This window comes from Pelophylax lessonae (assembly GCF_965119305.1).
Source record: "Pelophylax lessonae genome assembly, chromosome: 4".
In the NCBI taxonomy this organism is placed as follows: Eukaryota; Metazoa; Chordata; class Amphibia; order Anura; family Ranidae; genus Pelophylax; species Pelophylax lessonae.
The window spans coordinates 534,915,198-534,935,783 of NC_138771.1; the positions used below are offsets into that span (position 1 = coordinate 534,915,198).

The following is a 20,586-nucleotide window of genomic DNA, read 5'->3' on the forward strand; positions in this document are numbered from 1 at the left end:
AATGGACCGCACTACAGAATCTCAATATAAATCCAAAATATGAACAATCCTTAGTAATTACTGGTTCTCAACACCTCTAGCTGCCATATGTATAATAATAACAAAAAGCAGATCTATGCAGCAATACCTTTCTTCAACATTATCATGAACAAAAGACAGCTCTCCAATTCTGGTCAGTGTAAGCTCAGTTAGAAAAATGTAGTATATCCTAACTGGTGGCTCTGCATTTTTGTTCAGAAGGGTCTTGCAAGACACTATTTGTATTCTAGTGTTAGCCATCAGTGGATAAAGATGCTGTCTGGGCTTGTACTTGTTCCAGTTGATATTTTTGGAAAAGATAATTATCTTACTGGACCACAGCAGGTAGGTCGGACGGTCGATTTTTATTTCTATAGGTGGCATGAACTTGGTAATGCTTGGGAAACACTGATGCAGTAGAAGAGGTGAAAAATGACACAAATGATTTAAGTGTGTCAGGCAGAGGCCTGAATATTATCTGCTTTTGACATTTCCTCACTTTAAAACCAACCCTGCCTTTCCATTATTCTAAGATTCTACCCTAGGATTTAGAAAACTTGCTTTTCAGTAGCATGCTTCCAGAGCATGATTGATGTTTGACCACCAAAATGTTTAAGCTATGGACAGGTTACCGTCTTCCAGCACTACTTCTGCTATTGCTAATCCTGAACTGTCTCACCTGGATTCTGCAGAAAGTATATGAATATTACAGACAATATAAAAGAATAATTTAGAGTGAAGTTTGTAGTTGGATTACCAACCAACACCCAGAAATCTGCATGGAATCAAGCAATGAAGCATCGAGATCGGAAAAACAATCATAAGTTCACAATGTCTATACAGCAATCAAAAGCAATTAAGTGTGTGACAATCCAATCCAAAGTGGTGAATAACACATGCTGCAGGAGACCAGATGACGTTAGAAGAAGAAGCATTCTAGTTGGTCATGATTCTCTGGTTGTTGTGGACATATGTGGACAAGTTTAAAATAGAGGTACATTGGGCAGACTCGGTGGTACTGGATATTTCCAAAACAGAACTAGTTTTTAAAGCCTTCTGTAAGTTTAGCTAGAACTGTGAATATGACCAGGTTAAGAGGTTGCATGAGAAGTTAATACTAATGCACTGTATAGGTAATTTGAGTTTAAAGACATAAAAATAACTTTCTGCTCTTCAAAAAAATTAACTCAAAATGGATTTTTTACTCCTGTGGATATCACCAGGCTGTCCCTAGATATATATCTATGTATACTGAAATGCCAGCAGCACGGTATATTAAAGAATGGTCCATGTAAAGCAACACTTTTGCAGTCTTTCTGAAGAATATAAAATATGAATATTCTGCCCATCTTGCCAACAGGTAGGCCTATACGGCAATGACTCACAATGTTTCGAAGACCCACCTGACAGATGGATCGTTAAAAGAACAATCAAACCCAAAGTAGACCCTTTTGTAACAAAAATAAACTCAACACTTATAGGGTCAGTCCATCCACCGCTGGCCGCACTCCATGATCCACCCTGACTACTTGGAATCAAATTACGTCTCAATTTCCAGTGTGAAGTGAGCTCCTCCTAGGATCACTGCTTCACATTGTGCAGGGGACGTTGGGTAAAGAGTTCCCATGAGTCATCACAGAGCCCAACATGTGTCCGGATACAATTATGCGTCCCAGCTGTAGTCTGAGAATTGAGTTGAACAGGCTGGATCAGTAATGTTCTGTAGCCAAGAAATTGCCTTTGGACTCTTGCAATCTTTTTCAGACCACTAAAAAGCAAGACAAAGAAGTAGAGAAAATTATAAGTTATTATGTATTACTTTACATGGTCAAAAACATGGATATCTGACCATCGCACCTGCATATGGCTAAACCTATGTGGACACTTCTCCAAATTATTGATTACAGATGCTTCCTTGCAAAATATATTTTAGACAACTGTTTCAACAAGGTTCTTTTTTATTTCCAGTAAGCCTATGCTCCTTTGCACAAAGCTAGATCCATAAAGATGACATGAAGGAACTTTACATCTTCACATGGAGGAACGTAGAGTGGTCTTTATAGAGCCCTGAACTTAACCCTAAAACACACCTATGGGATAAGTTGAAGTGTCGATTCTGAGCTAGATCTTGCAGCCCCAAATCGGTACCTGACCTTATGAATTCTGTTTTGCTTAACTGGAACAAATTCCCAAAGATACGCTCCAAAATCTTGTGGATATTCTTCTCAGAAGCATGGAGGATATAGACACAAATTAAACCAAGTCTACAGTATATCAATGACTATGGTTTTGAAATAGAATTTCCAACAGAATAGAATCTCCAATACATATATATTTGTAGGTGTGATGGTCAGATGTCCAGAAAATAAAAGACAGGTTACAACAACATAAAACAAATGTGAAAGCTAATTTTCCAGTCCAAGAATGCCAGTCCTACTAGTTCAGGCTACATTAAGGAAAATCGGTCATGATTTAAATAATGCACGCCCGCCCGCCCTCATTGTACTACGAAAGGGCGGCTCATACAGGCACAGCAACGTACCTGTACGTCGCTGCCTGTTGCCAGGTTTCGGGGCCACTGTGATTGTCAGCAGGTCCCAGCCCATGATTCATGGGCGGGACCTGCTGATTGGCTGTGTTGATCACAGCTCTGAGCCCTGTGTTCAACAACACTGGGCTCCGTAAAAAGGGAAAGATCTTCTTGTTTCTTCATTCTTCAAAGCAAGGAGAAGAAACAAACAGATTTTTCGTAAAAAGGAGCACCCATTACACACATTAACACTTGTTAGGAACACACTTAACCTCTTAATCACCCCGAGATGTTAACCCCTTCCAAGCCAGCATCATTAGTACGTGGACAGTCTATAGTATTATAACTGATCACTGTATTAGTATCACTGGTGATGTCAGTGTCAGTTAGTCAGTTCCCACCCAGCGTCAGTTAGTATCAGATTTTCCACCACACTATCACAGTCCCACTATAAGTCGTGTATCACCACCATTACTAGTATAAAAAAATGAATAAAAATTCCAGTACATATACCAAAGTTTGTAGACGTTTTAACTTTCACACAAACCAATTAATATTCACTTATTGGGATTTTACTTTTACCAAAGACATGTAGCAAAATATGTTTTGGCCTAAATACATGAAGACATATAATTAAAGAATTATTTTTTTCTAAATTGTCCGTCTTTTTTCCTTTATATAATAAAAAATAAAGTGGTGATCAAATACCACCAATAAAAGCTATATTTGTGTGAAACCAATTACATAAATTTAATTTGGGTACATGATTGTGCAATTACCAGTTAAAGTAGCACAGTGCTAAAAAATGCCTAGGTCATTAAAGGGGGTAACACTTTTGGAACTCAAGTGGTTAATTACAATAAGCAAGGTCTAAAGAATTCTGCTACCCTCTATAAAATTTCCTGGAGCTGGGTGAATTAATTTCATCTTTGGATTATGCTGCCCCCAGGGAACGTTCCTAAGTCTCCATTCACACTACCGCGACTTGTCAGGCAACTTGTCAGCCTGACAAGTCGCGGTCTGTCGCGGTCCATGCAGTGCTACAGGACCCGTTCTAATAGGAGCGACACAAGTCGCTCCGACTTAGAAAAAGGGTCCTGTACTACTTCGGGGCGACCTCGGAGCAACTTGCATAGACATTCATTATATGAAGTCTGTGCAAGTCGCGCCGAAGTCGCGGTGCACGCGACTTCACAGGTCGCCCCCGAAGTCGTGCCGCTTCAGTGTGAATGCGGTCTAAGAGTCACATTTTAGCACTGTGTAATAAACAATAGCAACAATACTACTGTTATAACAAAAACAAGTAAAACTATGAGAATATTTTATGAAATGGAATCTTCTGTTTTGTTAATAGTAAACGCTTTTGGATGTAATGTGTTTGGTCAGTCCTCATATAGTTATAAATTTTCAGCAAATATTACGGTAGTTTCAGAATAAGTTTATGCCAAAGGTCAATATTAATGTAGAATACATAGGAAATTCATTATAGGTGTGTCATCAAGCTTATTAAAAGCTGGACTGGAAATGATTCTACTATTGGAATATCTCCTCCACCCGTAGAATCTACTGGTAAATACCACAACTGGCAAACTGCCAACCAATGCACATAAATGGTTTCTAAGCTTCTTTTTTTTGAACAGATCTCAGTTCAAGAACATGGAGCTGGTAAAACAATAAAGAAAGACACCTTGGCCAAGATGTTCCACCATACCTGTGCAATCTATCTCGGTCTAGTTTTACTGCTTGGCTAACTTCTGCTCATAAATAGAGAGAAGCTGTCATATTGTACATACAAATAATTATTACGGGATAGAAAGATAAATTCACATAAATGTATGTTTGGTGAGAGGGAGAGACAGAAATGCAAATATGTGCACACCTTTTTTTCTAATGCTCAAAAATGTCTCCTATGTTCTCCACATCTAGTTTCCCTTCACCCTCATGGGAACGCACTGAAATTATCAGATTACAGTCATTGCGTACTTTTGCATAGAGACTGTTTGTAAGTAAAGTGTACCTGTCATACATGACCACTGCAAGCATGTCTTTCTTTTATTATTAGAGGGCCTGCAAAACCGACTGGAGCTACTAATACAGAATGATACATTTTTTCCTGACTTAGAAGTCATTTAATACATGGTGACGGATCTGTGAATCATGTTGTGACTGTTCCATTTATCTTTACATTAAACTGGAAAACAGCAGGTGTGACTTGGCTGATGCAAGGAGGAGATGAAATCACGGCAATATGTATTTGACCATTTGTGTAAATGCGGCAGCTCAGGAAGGAGAGGGCTCTTTCCACATATCCACATGTTTCCATAAGAGACAAAGTAACCTTGTGCAAGTCCCCATCTCACTCGACCTCACAATGGCTGCGTTATTTTCACGTCGGCAGTTAAACGTTCCTCCTGTGGATACTGTAACCTCTTTTTTTAACTGCATTTGGCAAGATGCCATGGATTTATGGTCTAAGCTGCCCTTTTCACCCCCTAAACCATGAACCTCCCTGGCTTCCAGGCTCCATTTTACAGAACATCCTGTTTCCACTTTCCACTGTACGGCAAATGTCGTGTTGGTTTCGAATAAATGCTGCATGCACGGAAGGCATTTCTTCTTTCTGTTACATTGCTAGTTAAAGGTACTAAAAAAAATTGAAGAGGCCAGATGTTCTAATTTTTAAAACGTGTTATACAGATTTACTAATGTATTAAAATAGGCTTTTTGCTTTTGCTGGTGATGTTCCATTGGAGAAATTTCCCATCAATTCCTGTCTTGTAGACACAACAGGAAGTGAGAGGTAACCTCTTCAAAATGAAGACAATCAAGACAGAATGGTATTCTTTGCTCACAAGGCCTCAATAGAAAGCAGGGATCAAAAGGGGGGTATAAATGCCTTACCAGATGCTACAGAACTACAGTAGCATTGCAGTACTTTTCCCCTGACGCCTAGCACTTACTGACGCTGTCTGAAGTTGGAGGGTATCCTACTTTATATTTTCTGGGAATGCCAAAGGCTGACCAAATTTTTGGATATGGCTACACATAGTCCTAACAGGTGTGTCTCTAGATAGGATTTCAATAGCATATTTGCCCCATGATACACATTTGTCTAACAAAGAGTATAAAAATTCACTTTTGAAACATCTTCTTACGGCTTGGAAGGCATGCATTCCAGCTCTATTGAAGAGCACAGCCTCGCCAAATAAATCTCAATGGCTAGCTATAATAATGGAAATCCAGGAAATTGAAGATCTAACAATGTCAATGAAGGAACAGAGTGAGAAATATTGGAAAACCTGGACCTGTTACTTTTTCTATGAAGACCAGTCCCCTTTGGCTTCACAAAGGTAACTTCCAGGCCTCGGATTCTCATCCTGTTTCTTTGGTATCTGGGTTTGGTGGCCAGGTGGGGATTGGGATCTTGCACCCCTGCCTACATCCAGGCCCCTTTTCCTTCCCTCCCTGCATGACCCCCTACCTTCCCTTCCTGCCATCCCTTCCTGAAGGACATTGCAATAGACACACCTTGTCTACAGTTTTATAGTGTGAAATGGCATAATAACCATCATTCTCCCACTGAGGGTTAGCAGTTTACCTGTTTCTGACTTGCAGCAGGATGCTCCTCCTTTGAAGACGCCGTCTGGTTTCTCGTGTCGGCATAAAACTGTTCGACACCACTCACGCTGTTTCCTCCAGCTACAACAGCTACAAAAGCACAAGGGAACTATTGTTAGTTGATGGTAAGCTGAAAGGTAAACCTTGATAACCTACAGAAAGTGTAATTTAATTGGGAGGCAAAACTCACACAGACTTGTATAGGACAAAACTTTGAGATTTATTTAATTAATTTCTTGATTCCGTTTTAGCATCCTACCCTGGCACTGGACACATGTTAGACAGCACGCTAATGAATAATCTGCCAATGTACGTAAACATTTAATAAAGGACCTCTAATATTGTACATCCTGTATTACCTGGTCTAAGGTTAGCCATATACATAGAGATTTCCCTTGTTCAGCCTGTAGGCTGAATGAGAGAAATCTAAGATTCCTCAATCCATACTAAACATTTGGATGGATATAGTCAACTGTTCAGCCAACAATTTTCCATGGAACTCCTTGAAAAGCCGGGTGGTGCTGACAGATCCACCTATGGCTTGAATTTTGGCTCATTCAGCAGAAAATTGTCGACATTCAAGCCATGTATGGTAAGCTTAACATACAGGGGTTGATTTACTAAAGGCAAATAAACTGTTCACTTTTCAAAGTGCAACTGCACTCTGCAAGTGCAGTTGCTCCAGTGGTTAGTAAATGAGGTAAAGCTTCACATTATAATGAGTACCTAATCACGTGCAAGGAACATAAAAAAAGCATTTGTGCTTGCACATGGTTGGATGATGGAAGTCCGCAGAGCTTCTGCTCATTTACTAAGCTCTGCAGCAACTGAACTTTGAAAAGTGCACAGTCTATTTGCCTTTAGTAACTCAACCCCATAGTCTTGTACAATAGTCATGCAGACCCCCAGTTTACACTTGGAAAGGGCTTTTTTTACAATGTGGATAGTTTGGGTATAGCTGACTTAAACCTGGGATCTTAAATTTGAAAAGCTGGCATGTAGGGCTACACTAGCACATAAATAGCACACACACACACATTACCAGAATTGAGGGTAAACCTGACTTTGTGACATTTATCTGATTTACAATGGCTAGTCATTATTCTTTTTCATTCTAAATGAGGACAAAACATGGTCTTCAGCCATAGAACAAGCTACATAAACAGCATGTTAAAAAGAAAGTAAATTCATTTGAACCAGGTAATACAGATCCTAATTTATGAGTCAGTAAGTATTTGCCGTAGTATGGGATTAATGTTCTAAAACTGGAGTGCGCAAAATTTGGCGCACCTCTGCATAGAAACTAATCAGCTTACAGGTTTTTTTTTTTTAATCTTTTTAAGCTTAATTGAGCAAGCTGAAGTTAGAAGCTGATTGGCTACCATGTACAACTGCACCAGATTTTTTTACTCACAAGTTTTAGTAAATTACCCCAAATGTCATGGCAAAAAAAGCAGCAGATCTCTGCAATACATGCACATTTTCCCATGTTTATACCATTTAAAGACCCTTCAAGTACAGCAAAATACTGTCGATCTGCCAAAAATGCATTCAACTCTCAATTTCCCTTTGTAAGCTGACAACACACATTTTGTGGATTAAGTGCCGGTTCACATATGTGCGGCTTGCGAGATCGCATGTAATTCGGAGCGCACTGCTCCTTCATTACATGCGATCTCCTGTGCGGATGCAAATTCAGCCATACACTTTGTATGGCTGAATTTGCACTGTATCCGCACCAAAGACGCACAGGACCCTTTTTTTCAGCCGCATCAGGATCGGATCGCACAGTGGTTCACACTTGTGCGATCCGATCCTGTGCGAACTGTCAGATCGCACTGCGATATGCGATCAAACTGGGGGTGTCGTTAACATTTAATTGACACCCCCTGCGTATCGCATATGGCAGTGTGAACTCGCAGCCTTCCTGCGAATTCGCAGCCTTCCTGCATCGCACAAGTGTGAACCGGCACTAAAACGACATAAAATGTTGTCAGCCCTGCCCAGTTGTCTTTTTCTGAACTACTGAATTCTTTATCTTCTATAATACTGCTAGAGATAGTAAAGAACATGAGACGACAAGACCAACAGGTATTTTATGCACTTGAACAGATATAATAAAAGGTATTCAATGGTATATTTAACAGGCAAAAGGGAGCAAATAAAAGAAATTCATTGTCAGGGTTTACACTTTAAGAAGCAGGGACACATACTGTATATTTTGCAAGGCTTACACACATTAGGCACCAGGAATAAACAATATCCAGGCTCCTGAAATTTCATCTGAGCCACACTAGGGTACTACAGCTAAAAGGTACCAAAAGCGGTCTCATTACAAAGCATCATATGTTCCTTTCAGAAACAAATTTTAAAAGTAGGTGGAAGATAGGAAGCAAAATTAAATCTTGTTGAAATAGATGGTGATTTACTTACTGCATTAATATACAGGCAACAATCAGCAGAGCTGTGGCTACCACTGACACCACTACTAGTGCAGTGATGGTCTGTTTCTTCTGATTTGCTGCTACCACCGCTAGGAGGTCGGCATGCTCACAACGTATACCCACATAGCCTGGAATACATCTGCAAGAACAAAACATAAAAAGGGAACTCAATGAGGAACCTTCTTTTTTTTTTTTTCACAGAAAGGCAGTTATGAATAGCCTGGTAAACATGTGAAAGGGAGCCAAGTGTTCCATTAACTAGTTGAAAATTGTAAATATGAAATGTCATATGCAATATTTACCCTTACAAAAATATTTAAAAAAATGTGCACAATATATACAGGTCCCTCTCAAAAAATTAGCATATTGTGATAAAGTTCATTATTTTCTGTAATGTACTGATAAACATTAGACTTTCATATATTTTAGATTCATTACACACAACTGAAGAAGTGCAAGCCTTTTATTATTTTAATATTTGATGATTTTGGCATACAGCTCATGAAAAACCAAAATTCCTATCTCAAAAAATTAGCATATTTCATCCGACCAATAAAAAAAAAGTGTTTTTAATACAAAAAAAGTCAACCTTCAAAAAATTATGTTCAGTTACGCACTCAATACTTGGTCGGGAATCCTTTTGCAGAAATGACTGCTTCAATGCGGCGTGGCATGGAGGCAATCAGCCTGTGGCACTGCTGAGGTGTTATGGAGGCCCAGGATGCTTCGATAGCGGCCTTGAGCTCATCCAGAGTGTTGGGTCTTGCGTCTCTCAACTTTCTCTTCACAACATCCCACAGATTCTCTATGGGGTTCAGGTCAGGAGAGTTGGCAGGCCAATTGAGCACAGTAATACCATGGTCAGTAAACCATTTACCAGTGGTTTTGGCACTGTGAGCAGGTGCCAGGTCGTGCTGAAAAATGAAATCTGCATCTCCATAAAGCTTTTCAGCAGATGGAAGCATGAAGTGCTCTAAAATCTCCTGATAGCTAGCTGCATTGACCCTGCCCTTGATAAAACACAGTGGACCAACACCAGCAGCTGACATGGCACCCCAGACCATCACTGACTGTGGGTACTTGACACTGGACTTCAGGCATTTTGGCATTTCCCTCTCCCCAGTCTTCCTCCAGACTCTGGCACCTTGATTTCCGAATGACATGCAAAATTTGCTTTCATCCGAAAAAAGTACTTTGGACCACTGAGCAACAGTCCAGTGCTGCTTCTCTGTAGCCCAGGTCAGGCGCTTCTGCCGCTGTTTCTGGTTCAAAAGTGGCTTGACCTGGGGAATGCGGCACCTGTAGCCCATTTCCTGCACACACCTGTACACGGTGGCTCTAGATGTTTCTACTCCAGACTCAGTCCACTGCTTCCGCAGGTCCCCCAAGGTCTGGAATCGGTCCTTCTCCACAATCTTCCTCAGGGTCCGGTCACCTCTTCTCGTTGTGCAGTGTTTTCTGCCACACTTTTTCCTTCCCACAGACTTCCCACTGAGGTGCCTTGATACAGCACTCTGGGAACAGCCTATTCGTTCAGAAATTTCTTTCTGTGTCTTACCCTCTTGCTTGAGGGTGTCAACGATGGCCTTCTGGACAGCAGTCAGGTCGGCAGTCTTACCCATGATTGCGGTTTTGAGTAATGAACCAGGCTGGGAGTTTTTTAAAGCCTCAGGAATCTTTTGCAGGTGTTAAGAGTTAAATTAGTTGATTCAGATGATTAGGTTAATAGCTCGTTTAGAGAACCTTTTCATGATATGCTATTTTTTTGAGATCGGAATTTTGGGTTTTCATGAGCTGTATGCCAAAATCATCAATATTAAAACAATAAAAGGCTTGCACTACTTCAGTTGTGTGTAATGAATCTAAAATATATGAAAGTCTAATGTTTATCAGTACATTACAGAAAATAATGAACTTTATCACAATATGCTAATTTTTTTAGAGGGACCTGTACATGCAATATAATTACCTATAATAAACCTGTGAATAATAACCCCCCCTCTCTCGTCTACATTGCCTGTAGGTGAAGAATGCATTTTACTGTCTAGGGACATTTTTCTCTATTGTTTTTCATCCAAACAAGCAAACAACTGCAACAGTAGCCAAGTAAATAACCCAGAAGTATATAAAATTCTATCTTTGCTGAGCTTTCACAGCTCTCGTCACTGTAGATAATCAAAGGTTATGCGTTTTATTGGGGATATTCTGAAGATTAGATGTGACGGTGCATTTGATCATGAGGAAAGGATTTTCATACAGCAGGTCACAGATGGAGAAAAACTGAAAATACCGGAGATGCTGCTTCATATCACAGTATCTGTACGTCAAATACATTTTTCGAGAATGGTTTATTACAGATCAAAATGCAGTTTGTTTCTGATAAATTACTACTACTATGCTAGCTTCTACAACAGCGCTTAGAACTTCTGATATGTAAATCTGAACTCCAGGAAAACTGTTAAATACACAGATGAAATACATACACTATATTGCCAAAAGTATTAGGACACCTGCCTTTACACACACATGAAGTTTAATGGCATATCAGTCTCAGTCTGTAGGGTTCAATATTAACTTGGCCCACCCTGTGCAGCTATAACAGATTCAACTCTTCTGGGAAGGCTGTCCACAAGGTTTAGGAGTGTGTCTATGAGAATGTTTGACCATTCTTCCAGAACACATGTGTGAGGTCAGGCACTGATATTGGAGGTGTTCTATCGGGTTGAGATCAGGACTCTGTGCAGGTCAGTCAAGTTTCTCCACCCCAAACTCGCTCATCCACACAATATTGCCAAAAGTATTGGGCAACCCCTCTAAATCATTTGGTGGAGGGGGAATTATGGTGGGGGGTTGTTTTTCAGGTGTTGGGCTTGACGCCATAGTTCCAGTGAATGGAATTCTTAAGGCATTCGCATACCAAGACATTTTGGACAATTTCATGCTCCCAACTTTGTGGGAAAGGTTTGGGGATGGCACAAAGCAAGATCCGTAAAGACTGCACAGTCCTGACCTCAACCCCACAGAAAACCTTTGAGATGAATTAGAGTGGAGACTGCGAGCCAGGCCTTCTTATCCAACATCAGTGCCTGACCTCACAAATGTGCTTCGGAAAGAATGGTCAAACATTCCCACAGACACACTCCTAAACCTTGTGGACAGCCTTCCCAGAAGAGTTGAAGCTGTTATAGCTGCAAATAATAGGCTAACTCAATATTGAACCCTACGGATTAAGATTTGGGATGCCATTAAAGTTCATATGTGTGTAAAGGCAGGTGTCCCAATACTTTTGGCAATATAGAGTTTATGGGAGCTCTATTAACTATGAAATAATTTGTGTTTATGCCTGGCCATTCCTGAGATTTACACTCTGCCACATAGTACAACCCTGTCCGGCATGCAAAGAGACCTGATTTTTCTCTGCTGCAGATAAGTAACATTGGCAGTTCTTGTCCCTCTCCCACACTATGACTGGTCAGTGAAAGGAGAAGTATCTCACCTCTCTGTCACTCTCTCCTTATCCGCATGTCCCTTGTTATCATATGACTATTGCAGAGCAACTGGCTGGCTCCTTATGCGTCTTCTTTCTCCCAGCCTAAGCCTTGTTGTACAGGGACTGCAAAAATCTGATAGCAACTCAGATTCTGTTATTTTCACTGCTTGCATTCAGAAAATACATGTAGTGAACATATACGGTGAGCTAGTCTATCAGTCCTACAGCTGTATCTGTTACAATGTAAGGTGTTGTTTATTTCATGATTGAAACTTTTTGTGTTTTATAAACACAGTGATTGCTTCTTATAATTCTCCTTGAAGAAGAAACGATAGGCGAAACATGTTGGAGCTTCTACCTGAAGCCTAATGTAATCACAAAGACTGATAGTGTATGTAATGTTTTTAACACTGTGATTGAATTTTTACGAATTTATTTTACCTGTAAATGTTATTCTGGTACCTTTAAAGCCCCTTTTTTTCCTATTTATGTTGGTTCTCTATTCAAAAAGAGCATTGGTAACTTTGGGTAATCTAATGGGTTTTATAGTGTAATGATTCAGAGAATACATGAAATGACTGTCTGCGTCTAGGGCCGATCAATTGCAGGTAATCATTCCATGAGTCCTTCGGGGAACTGCAAAGCCACCTCAGTAAAATCTCCTACCACCCAGACTTTTGTTTCATGCATATACTTTTTATAGGAAGAGCAGTGGCGGCCCGTGCATAGGGGGCGCCAGGGCGCCGCCCCCCCTACCCCTAAAGAAAAGAAAAAAGAAGAAAAAAAAACGAACAAATAAAGTTTTGAAAAAAAATAAAAAAATTACAAAACGAACAAATAAAGTTTTGAAAAAAAAATTGTGTTCGCAGCTACCCCGGCCTATGTGGTGGCTATGGGGGGGGGGGGTGGGGTTTACGACCCAGAAGGGCGCCGATTGGCTGCCTTCTGGGGGCGTAACCTGAGCGCAAGTCATTGCGCTTGGGCACCCCCACTTTCCTGATATCCTGGCTGTGATTGGTCCAGTCTACAGCCTGGACCAATCATCATCCAGGACATCCCATGGCCCCATGCTGACCCCGCTGACGTCGCGTGGACCGGCATTGCAGAGAGCGGAGTGGAGACCGGAGAAGAGGAGAGGGAGAAGCCGAGCCTCAAGGTAAGTGCACTGCTCTGTCGGGCACGCACGCATAGCTCTGCATTGGGGGACATATACTGGTGGTCACTGCACTGGAGGCACGCACGCATAGCTCTGCATTGGGGGACATATACTTGTGGTCAATGCACTGGAGGCACGCACGCATAGCTCTGCATTGGGGGACATATACTTGTGGTCACTGCACTGGAGGCACGCACGCATAGCTCTGCATTGGGGGACATATACCTGTGGTCACTGCACTGGAGGCACGCACGCATAGCTCTGCATTGGGGGATGTATACTTGTGGTCACTGCACTGGATGCACGCACGCATAGCTCTGCATTGGGGGATGTATACTTGTGGTCACTGCATTGGAGGCACGCACGCATATCTCTGCATTGGGGGATGTATACTTGTGGTCACTGCATTGGAGGCATGCATGCATAGCTCTGCATTGGGGGACGTATACTGGTGGTCACTGGAGGCACGCACGCATAGCTCTGCATTGGGGGACGTATACTGGTGGTCACTGGCTGCACTGGAGGCACGCACACATAGCTCTGCATTGGGGGACGTATACTGGTGGTCACTGGCTGCACTGGAGGCACGCACGCATAGCTCTGCATTGGGGGACGTATACTGGTGGTCACTGGAGGCACGCACGCATAGCTCTGCATTGGGGGACGTATACTGGTGGTCACTGGCTGCAATGGAGGCACGCACGCATAGCTCTGCATTGGGGGACGTATACTGGTGGTCACTGGAGGCACGCACGCATAGCTCTGCATTGGGGGATGTATACTGGTGGTCACTGGAGGCACGCACGCATTGCTCTGCATTGGGGGATGTATACTGGTGGTCACTGGCTGCACTGGAGGCATGCACGCATAGCTCTGCATTGGGGGACATGTATACTGGTGGTCACTGGCTGCATTGGAGGCACGCACGCATAGCTCTGCATTGGGAGATGTATACTGGTGGTCACTGGCTGCACTGGAGGCACGCACGCATAGCTCTGCATTGGGGGACGTATACTGGTGGTCACTGGCTGCACTGGAGCCACGCACGCATACCTCTGCATTGGGGACATGTATACTGGTCACTGCATTGGGGACATGTATGCTGGTCACTACATTGAAAGGGGGCATTTATACTGGTCACTATATTGAAGGGGGCATGTACTGTGGGGTTTGTGCTAGGGGCCTGTACTGTGGGGTTTGTGCTTGAGTTGTTTGTGCGGGTTTGTGCCTGAGGGGTTTGTGCTGGGGGGGTCTGTACTGTGAGGTTTGTGCTGGGGGGGTCTGTACTGTGAGGTTTGTGCTGGGGGGGGTCTGTACTGTGGGGTTTGTGCCACTCTCAGTCCATGCATCCCATAATAGGATGTCTCTCACAGTATATCCCATAATAGGGCCCCTGTTCCCTATTATGGGATATACTAGTACTGATGGACCCCTTAATATGTGATATATTGGGAGAATTGGTTAACGCAAGCAAAATACAGGGGACAAAATGGGTGGAGTCTATAAGGGGTGGGGCTTCTGATAAACGGGAGGGGTCAAAATGGAAGGACGGGGTCTTGCGCCCCCCCCCATCTTAAAACTTCACCAGCCGCCACTGAGGAAGAGTGTCTTTTATGCGTCCTGGTGGTAGACAGCCTCTCCATAGAATTTTATGGATATTTTTCTGTGCAAGCAGAGGGGGCTGTGCAGCTTCTAGCGAGGAGCTTTAGAGGGAACCATTTTATAGAAAGATGGAGATTATCTACCTGCTTTTAAATATTCATACTTCAAGACTGTCATCCTTTGAAAATGCTTGTTGCCTGGCTGTTCTGCTAGCCCTCTTACTGCTATACTTTCTTAGTTTCTGACTTGGAAAAAGCATGCAAATAAGGAACTCTGATTTTTCTCTGACACACCTGACCTGCAACTGGCATGTTCAGGGTGAGAGACAGTAGGTCTGTTGGCCTAATGAAGTGACCCCCTCATCTATCAGTTACAGCATTCCATGCATTCAGATGAGTGTTGGTAATATAGTAACCTGGGCACAAAATGATGACTTACACACAGGATGGTTCTGCCTCCTGCACTAGAAACCTGCAAGTTCCATGGAAGCAGAAGTCATTGTGGGCTTCTGTGCAGTCTAGAAACGTAGATCTTACTGCTGCTGCAACTGGAGGATCTGCAAATAAACATACAAGAGACCATATTAGAGATTAAGGCTTTGAGGTTGTCAAAAAGAAACCGATTTAATGTAGATCCAATTACTAAAATATTATATAAGCTTTACCACCTAAAGTGGTTCTAAAGGCTAAACATTTTTTACTTAATGCATTTTTTTACCCTAATGCATGTAATATCGGTTCCCTCAAGCCCTTATATTTATCTGAGCCCTCACTTGATCTAGCACGGTGCCCGTATGTAGTGGCTCTCACAAGCTTTGATGAGGCAGCGCAAGCCATTGGCTCCCATTGCGGTCAGTCAAAGCCTGTGACCAATGTAGGGGGCGGGGCCAATCCTCTCTGTCTGTGGCTATGGACGAAGGCAGCACAGCTTGGGATTGAGCATGCAGGTGTGCCGCCACAATAGGAAGCAGAGGAGGAGCCAGGAGCACCAGTCGGAGCCCCAGAATAGGAGGATCAGGTCCACTCTGTGCAATTCTATTGCACAATGCAGTTAAGTAAAACACATTTGTTATTTAAACAAAAAAATAAAATAATTTACAATCGCTTTAATGTCAGCTGTCTCTCAACTGTGCTCCTGTGCTGCCACCCTGTCACTTGAACTCCAGTTGAAGACTACAACCGGCTGACACACATTCCGCAGACATGGTCAGCTCAGAATAACCATATGAAAATGAGGTACATGCATTTAGACAGAAAGTGACTGAAAAAAAATGGGGATTAACTGAACTTTTTTCAAGGTAATAAGTTTTACATGTAATAAAGATAAAAATTCACATCCCTTAAATGTTTTTTTTAAAATGTTTATTGGTTTGGAGCAGTGGTCCCCAAACTGCGGCCTGGGGGCTGGATGCAGCCCTTGACCTGCCTTTATCGGGCCCCTTGGGCACCATTCCTCCCACTGATACAAGACACTATTCCTCCCATTGACACAAATAATGGTGCACTATTTCTCTTATTGACACCAACGATGAGGCACTATTCCTCCCACTGACATCAACAATGGGGCACTATTCCTCCCACTGAAACCAATGATGAGGCACTATTCCTCCCACTGACACCAACGATGAGACACTATTCCTCCCACTGACACCAATGATGGGGCACTATTCCTCCAACTTACACTAATGACGAGGCACTATTCCTCCCACTGACAGCAACGATGAGGCACTATTCCTCCCACTGACACCAATGATGGAGCACTATTCCTCCCACTGATACCAAGGATGGGGCACTATTCTTCCCACTGACACCAAGGATGAGCCACTATTCCTCCCGCTGACAACAAGGAAGGGGCACTATTCCTCCCACGGACACCAATGATAGGACACTAATCTATTAAGACCACCCCTAATATCAAATATGCATTGTTTACTTCAACTGATGCCAGGACAATTTCTACTACTACTGTCACAGTCCAGCAACCCTAAAGTCTGAAGGACAGTAAACTGGCCCTTTGTTTAGTAAGTTTGGAGACCCCTGGTTTAGAGCATCACATTTAGGCAACACATTTCAGAGAAAGGCCTCCCACTTCTTCAGGGTTGAAACAGCAAACGATATTAGAATCACAAAGAGATATATTAGAAGACCAATGTAAGGGCTTGATAAAAGCTGTCATCTCTTAACAACACTTAACTGCCAGCTGAGGAAAAAAAGATGAACTTGGTGTAAATAATTTGCACAATACAGTAATTTTATTTTAAAAACCTTGTTTTATGTATAATGTTTAAATGTATAGTATATGGGCAAAGCCACATTTACTCATTACATATGCAGACTCCTGCTGTGCCGTACTATAAAATGGGTGCCCTTTACTTACCTTTCTCACAATGCAAGTCTATGTGTCAGACAATTAATTGAGATCTTATTTCAGCCATTACACAGAAAGCAGACTGATAGCACTGAGCTCGAGAGTCGTCTGATGCAGAGAATCAGTTTTTAATAAATACAGGTAAATTGAGTATCATTGGTACAAAACTCCAAACAAAACTTTTTTTTAATTTAATCCAGTTATGCATTCTTAATAATACAATACAGGTAGTATAAATAGTAGAATGATGATATTTCATTGACCAGTCAGCAATACAAGTTGGTGGGAACACTATATTTCGACAAGAATTATGCGGTTAGTAAAAAAAAATAAATAAATAAATTCTCATCTCCATGTTGCAGCATCCATACAATAATATTACACAGTCCCCTGCCGATCAGTCAGCTGTTGATCTGCTCCCAGGGAGAACAATGACTGTCAGTCACTGCACCCCGCACGGCCACTCCAGCGCACAATCTCCGATAAGCAGGTTTTCCTTCCTTGGACCAATTTTGGTAGGTCCTGACCAATGCAGACCAGGAACATCCTACAAAAGCTGCAGTTTCGGAGATGCTCTGACCCAGTTGTCTAGCCATTACAATTTGGCTCTGTTAAAACTTGCTGAAATCCTTATGCTTGCCATTTTTTTCTGCTTTCAACACATCAACTTCAGAGACAATTTGTTCTCCTGCTGCCTATTATATCCCACCCACTTTCTGATGCCGCTGTAACAAAATAATCAACGTTATTCACTTTACTTGTCAGTGGTCATAATGCATAGTGGTGTATATCTATCTATCTATCTATCTATCTATACAGTGGGTACGGAAAGTATTCAGACCCCCTTAAATTTTTCACTCTTTGTTATATTGCAGCCATTTGCTAAAATCATTTAAGTTCATTCTTCTTCCTCATGAATGTACACATAGCACCCCATACTGACAGAAAAACACAGAATTGTTGACATTGTTGCAGATTTATTAAAAAAGAAAAACTGAAATATCACATGGTCCTAAGTATTCAGACCCTTTGCTGTGACACTCATATATTTAACTCAGGTGCTTTCCATTTCTTCTGATCATCCTTGAGATGGTTCTACACCTTCATTTGAGTCCAGCTGTGTTTGATTATACTGATTGGACTTGATTAGGAAAGCCACGCACCTGTCTATATAAGACCTTCCAGATCACAATGCATGTCAGAGCAAATGAGAATCATGAGGTCAAAGGAACTGCCTGAAGAGCTCAGAGACAGAATTGTGGCAAGGCACAGATCTGGCCAAGGTTACAAAAAGATTTCTGCTGCACTTAAGGTTCCTAAGTGTACAGTGGCCTCCATAATCCTCAAATGGAAGACGTTTGGGACGACCAGAACCCTTCCTAGAGCTGGCTGTCCGGCCAAACTGAGCTATCGGGGGAGAAGAGCCTTGGCGAGAGAGGTAAAGAAGAACCCAAAGATCACTGTGGCTGAGCTCCAGAGATGCAGTCAGGAGATGGGAGAAAGTTGTAGAAAGTCAACCTTCACTGCAGCCCTCCACCAGTCGGGGCTTTATGGCAGAGTGGCCCGACGGAAGCCTCTCCTCAGTGTAAGACACATGAAAGCCCGCATGGAGTTTGCTAAAAAACACCTGAAGGACTCCAAGATGGTGAGAAATAAGATTCTATGGTCTGATGAGACCAAAATAGAATTTTTTGGCCTAAATTCTAAGCGGTATGTGTGGAGAAAACCAGGCACTGCTCATCACCTGTCCAATACAGTCCCAACAGTGAAGCATGGTGGTGGCAGCATCATGCTGTGGGGGTGTTTTTCAGCTGCAGGGACAGGACGACTGGTTGCAATCGAGGGAAAGATGAATGCGGCCAAGTACAGGGATATCCTGGACAAAAACCTTCTCCAGAGTGCTCTGGACCTCAGACTGGGCCGAAGGTTTACCTTCCAACAAGACAATGACCCTAAGCACACAGCTAAAATAACGAAGGAGTGGCTTCACAACAACTCCGTGACTGTTCTTGAATGGCCCAACCAGAGCCCTGACTTAAACCCAATTGAGCATCTCTGGAGAGACCTAAAAATGGCTGTCCACCAACGTTTACCATCCAACCTGACAGAACTGGAGAGGATCTGCAAGGAGGAATGGCAGAGGATCCCCAAATCCAGGTGTGAAAGACTTGTTGCATCTTTCCCAAAAAGACTCCTGGCTGTATTAGATCAAAAGGGGGCTTCTACTAAATACTGAGCAAAGGGTCTGAATACTTAGGACCATGTGATATTTCAGTTTTTCTTTTTTAATAAATCTGCAACAATGTCAACAATTCTGTGTTTTTCTGTCAGTATGGGGTGCAATGTGTACATTCATGAGGAAGAAGAATGAACTTAAACGATTTTAGCAAGTGGCTGCAATATAACAAAGAGTGAAAAATTTAAGGGGGTCTGAATACTTTCCGTACCCACTGTATATATGTTTCTTTTATGTCTTTACCCTGGGGTTCAGCTTTAAGGTACCATTATTTGTTTATGCAACATTATACCATACAAATGCTCTCCTCGATCCAACATAGTGAAATGGATTCCTCCAACCTCCTATGTATCATGTAAAAGTACTGAAAAGGCCCTGGAATTCCCTAGATATCTTTTATTTGAAGAGGATTTTGTTGCGTCAGTTGCATCAGTGTCTTTCATATGATGGGTTAACTTTACCCCCTTGTCATTATCTCTCGGCCACACTTTGCGTTTGTGTTGGAATTTGCTAAACAGCTTAAAACCTCTCTGGGCCGGCCAGCTGATAAATAAGTAATCGTTTTATATGCACAGGGAGAAACCAGGACATTCCACAAGTCTACTACAAAAACTTGGCTTATTTTCCCAAGATTACAGGGTCAGTTTCTTGTCACACATGACTAAAGGGTGTAAAAAGGAACAGCCATCCCCAGAACAGGTAAAGGTCTGTTATCTGAATAATATAGCCTGATACAAGCACTACCTACACTGATATCAACTGTATTACCAGAGCCAAAAGGTACTGAAATATACACTGATCAGCCATCATTTTTTGACCACTGACAGGTAAAGTGAATAACAATTATCTCATTACAATTGCACCTGATAGTCAGTTGGATAGCAAGTAAGTAGCAAGTAAACATTTTGTCCCTGAAGTTGATGTGTTGAAAGCAGAAGACAGGCTTTGCAGTTTGTTGTGTATGGGGTCGTGTAGCCACAGACCCATCAGGATGCCCATGCTGATCCTTGTCTACAGCCAAAAGCACCTACAATAAGAACTTGAGCATGGAGCAATGGAAGAAGGTGGCCTGGTCTGATTAATCGTGTTTTCTTTTGAAATTATATGGATGGCTGGATGCGTTGT

General features: G+C 42.2%; 1 protein-coding gene across 2 annotated transcripts in view; it reads right to left on the reverse strand.

Moving 5' to 3' along the window:
- Positions 1 to 447: 447 nt before the first annotated feature.
- TGFA (transforming growth factor alpha) overlaps positions 448 to 20,586 on the reverse strand; it is a 106,166-nt gene continuing 86,027 nt past the window's right edge. For both annotated transcript variants that reach the window (XM_082257184.1, XM_082257183.1), the window contains 4 exons: positions 15,297 to 15,414; positions 8,600 to 8,749; positions 6,147 to 6,256; positions 448 to 1,786 (listed from right to left, as the gene is read on the reverse strand). In XM_082257184.1, the coding sequence (XP_082113310.1) occupies positions 1,779 to 1,786; positions 6,147 to 6,256; positions 8,600 to 8,749; positions 15,297 to 15,414 (386 nt within the window). In that variant the 3' untranslated portion in view covers positions 448 to 1,778. The remainder of the gene's footprint in view (positions 1,787 to 6,146; positions 6,257 to 8,599; positions 8,750 to 15,296; positions 15,415 to 20,586) is intronic.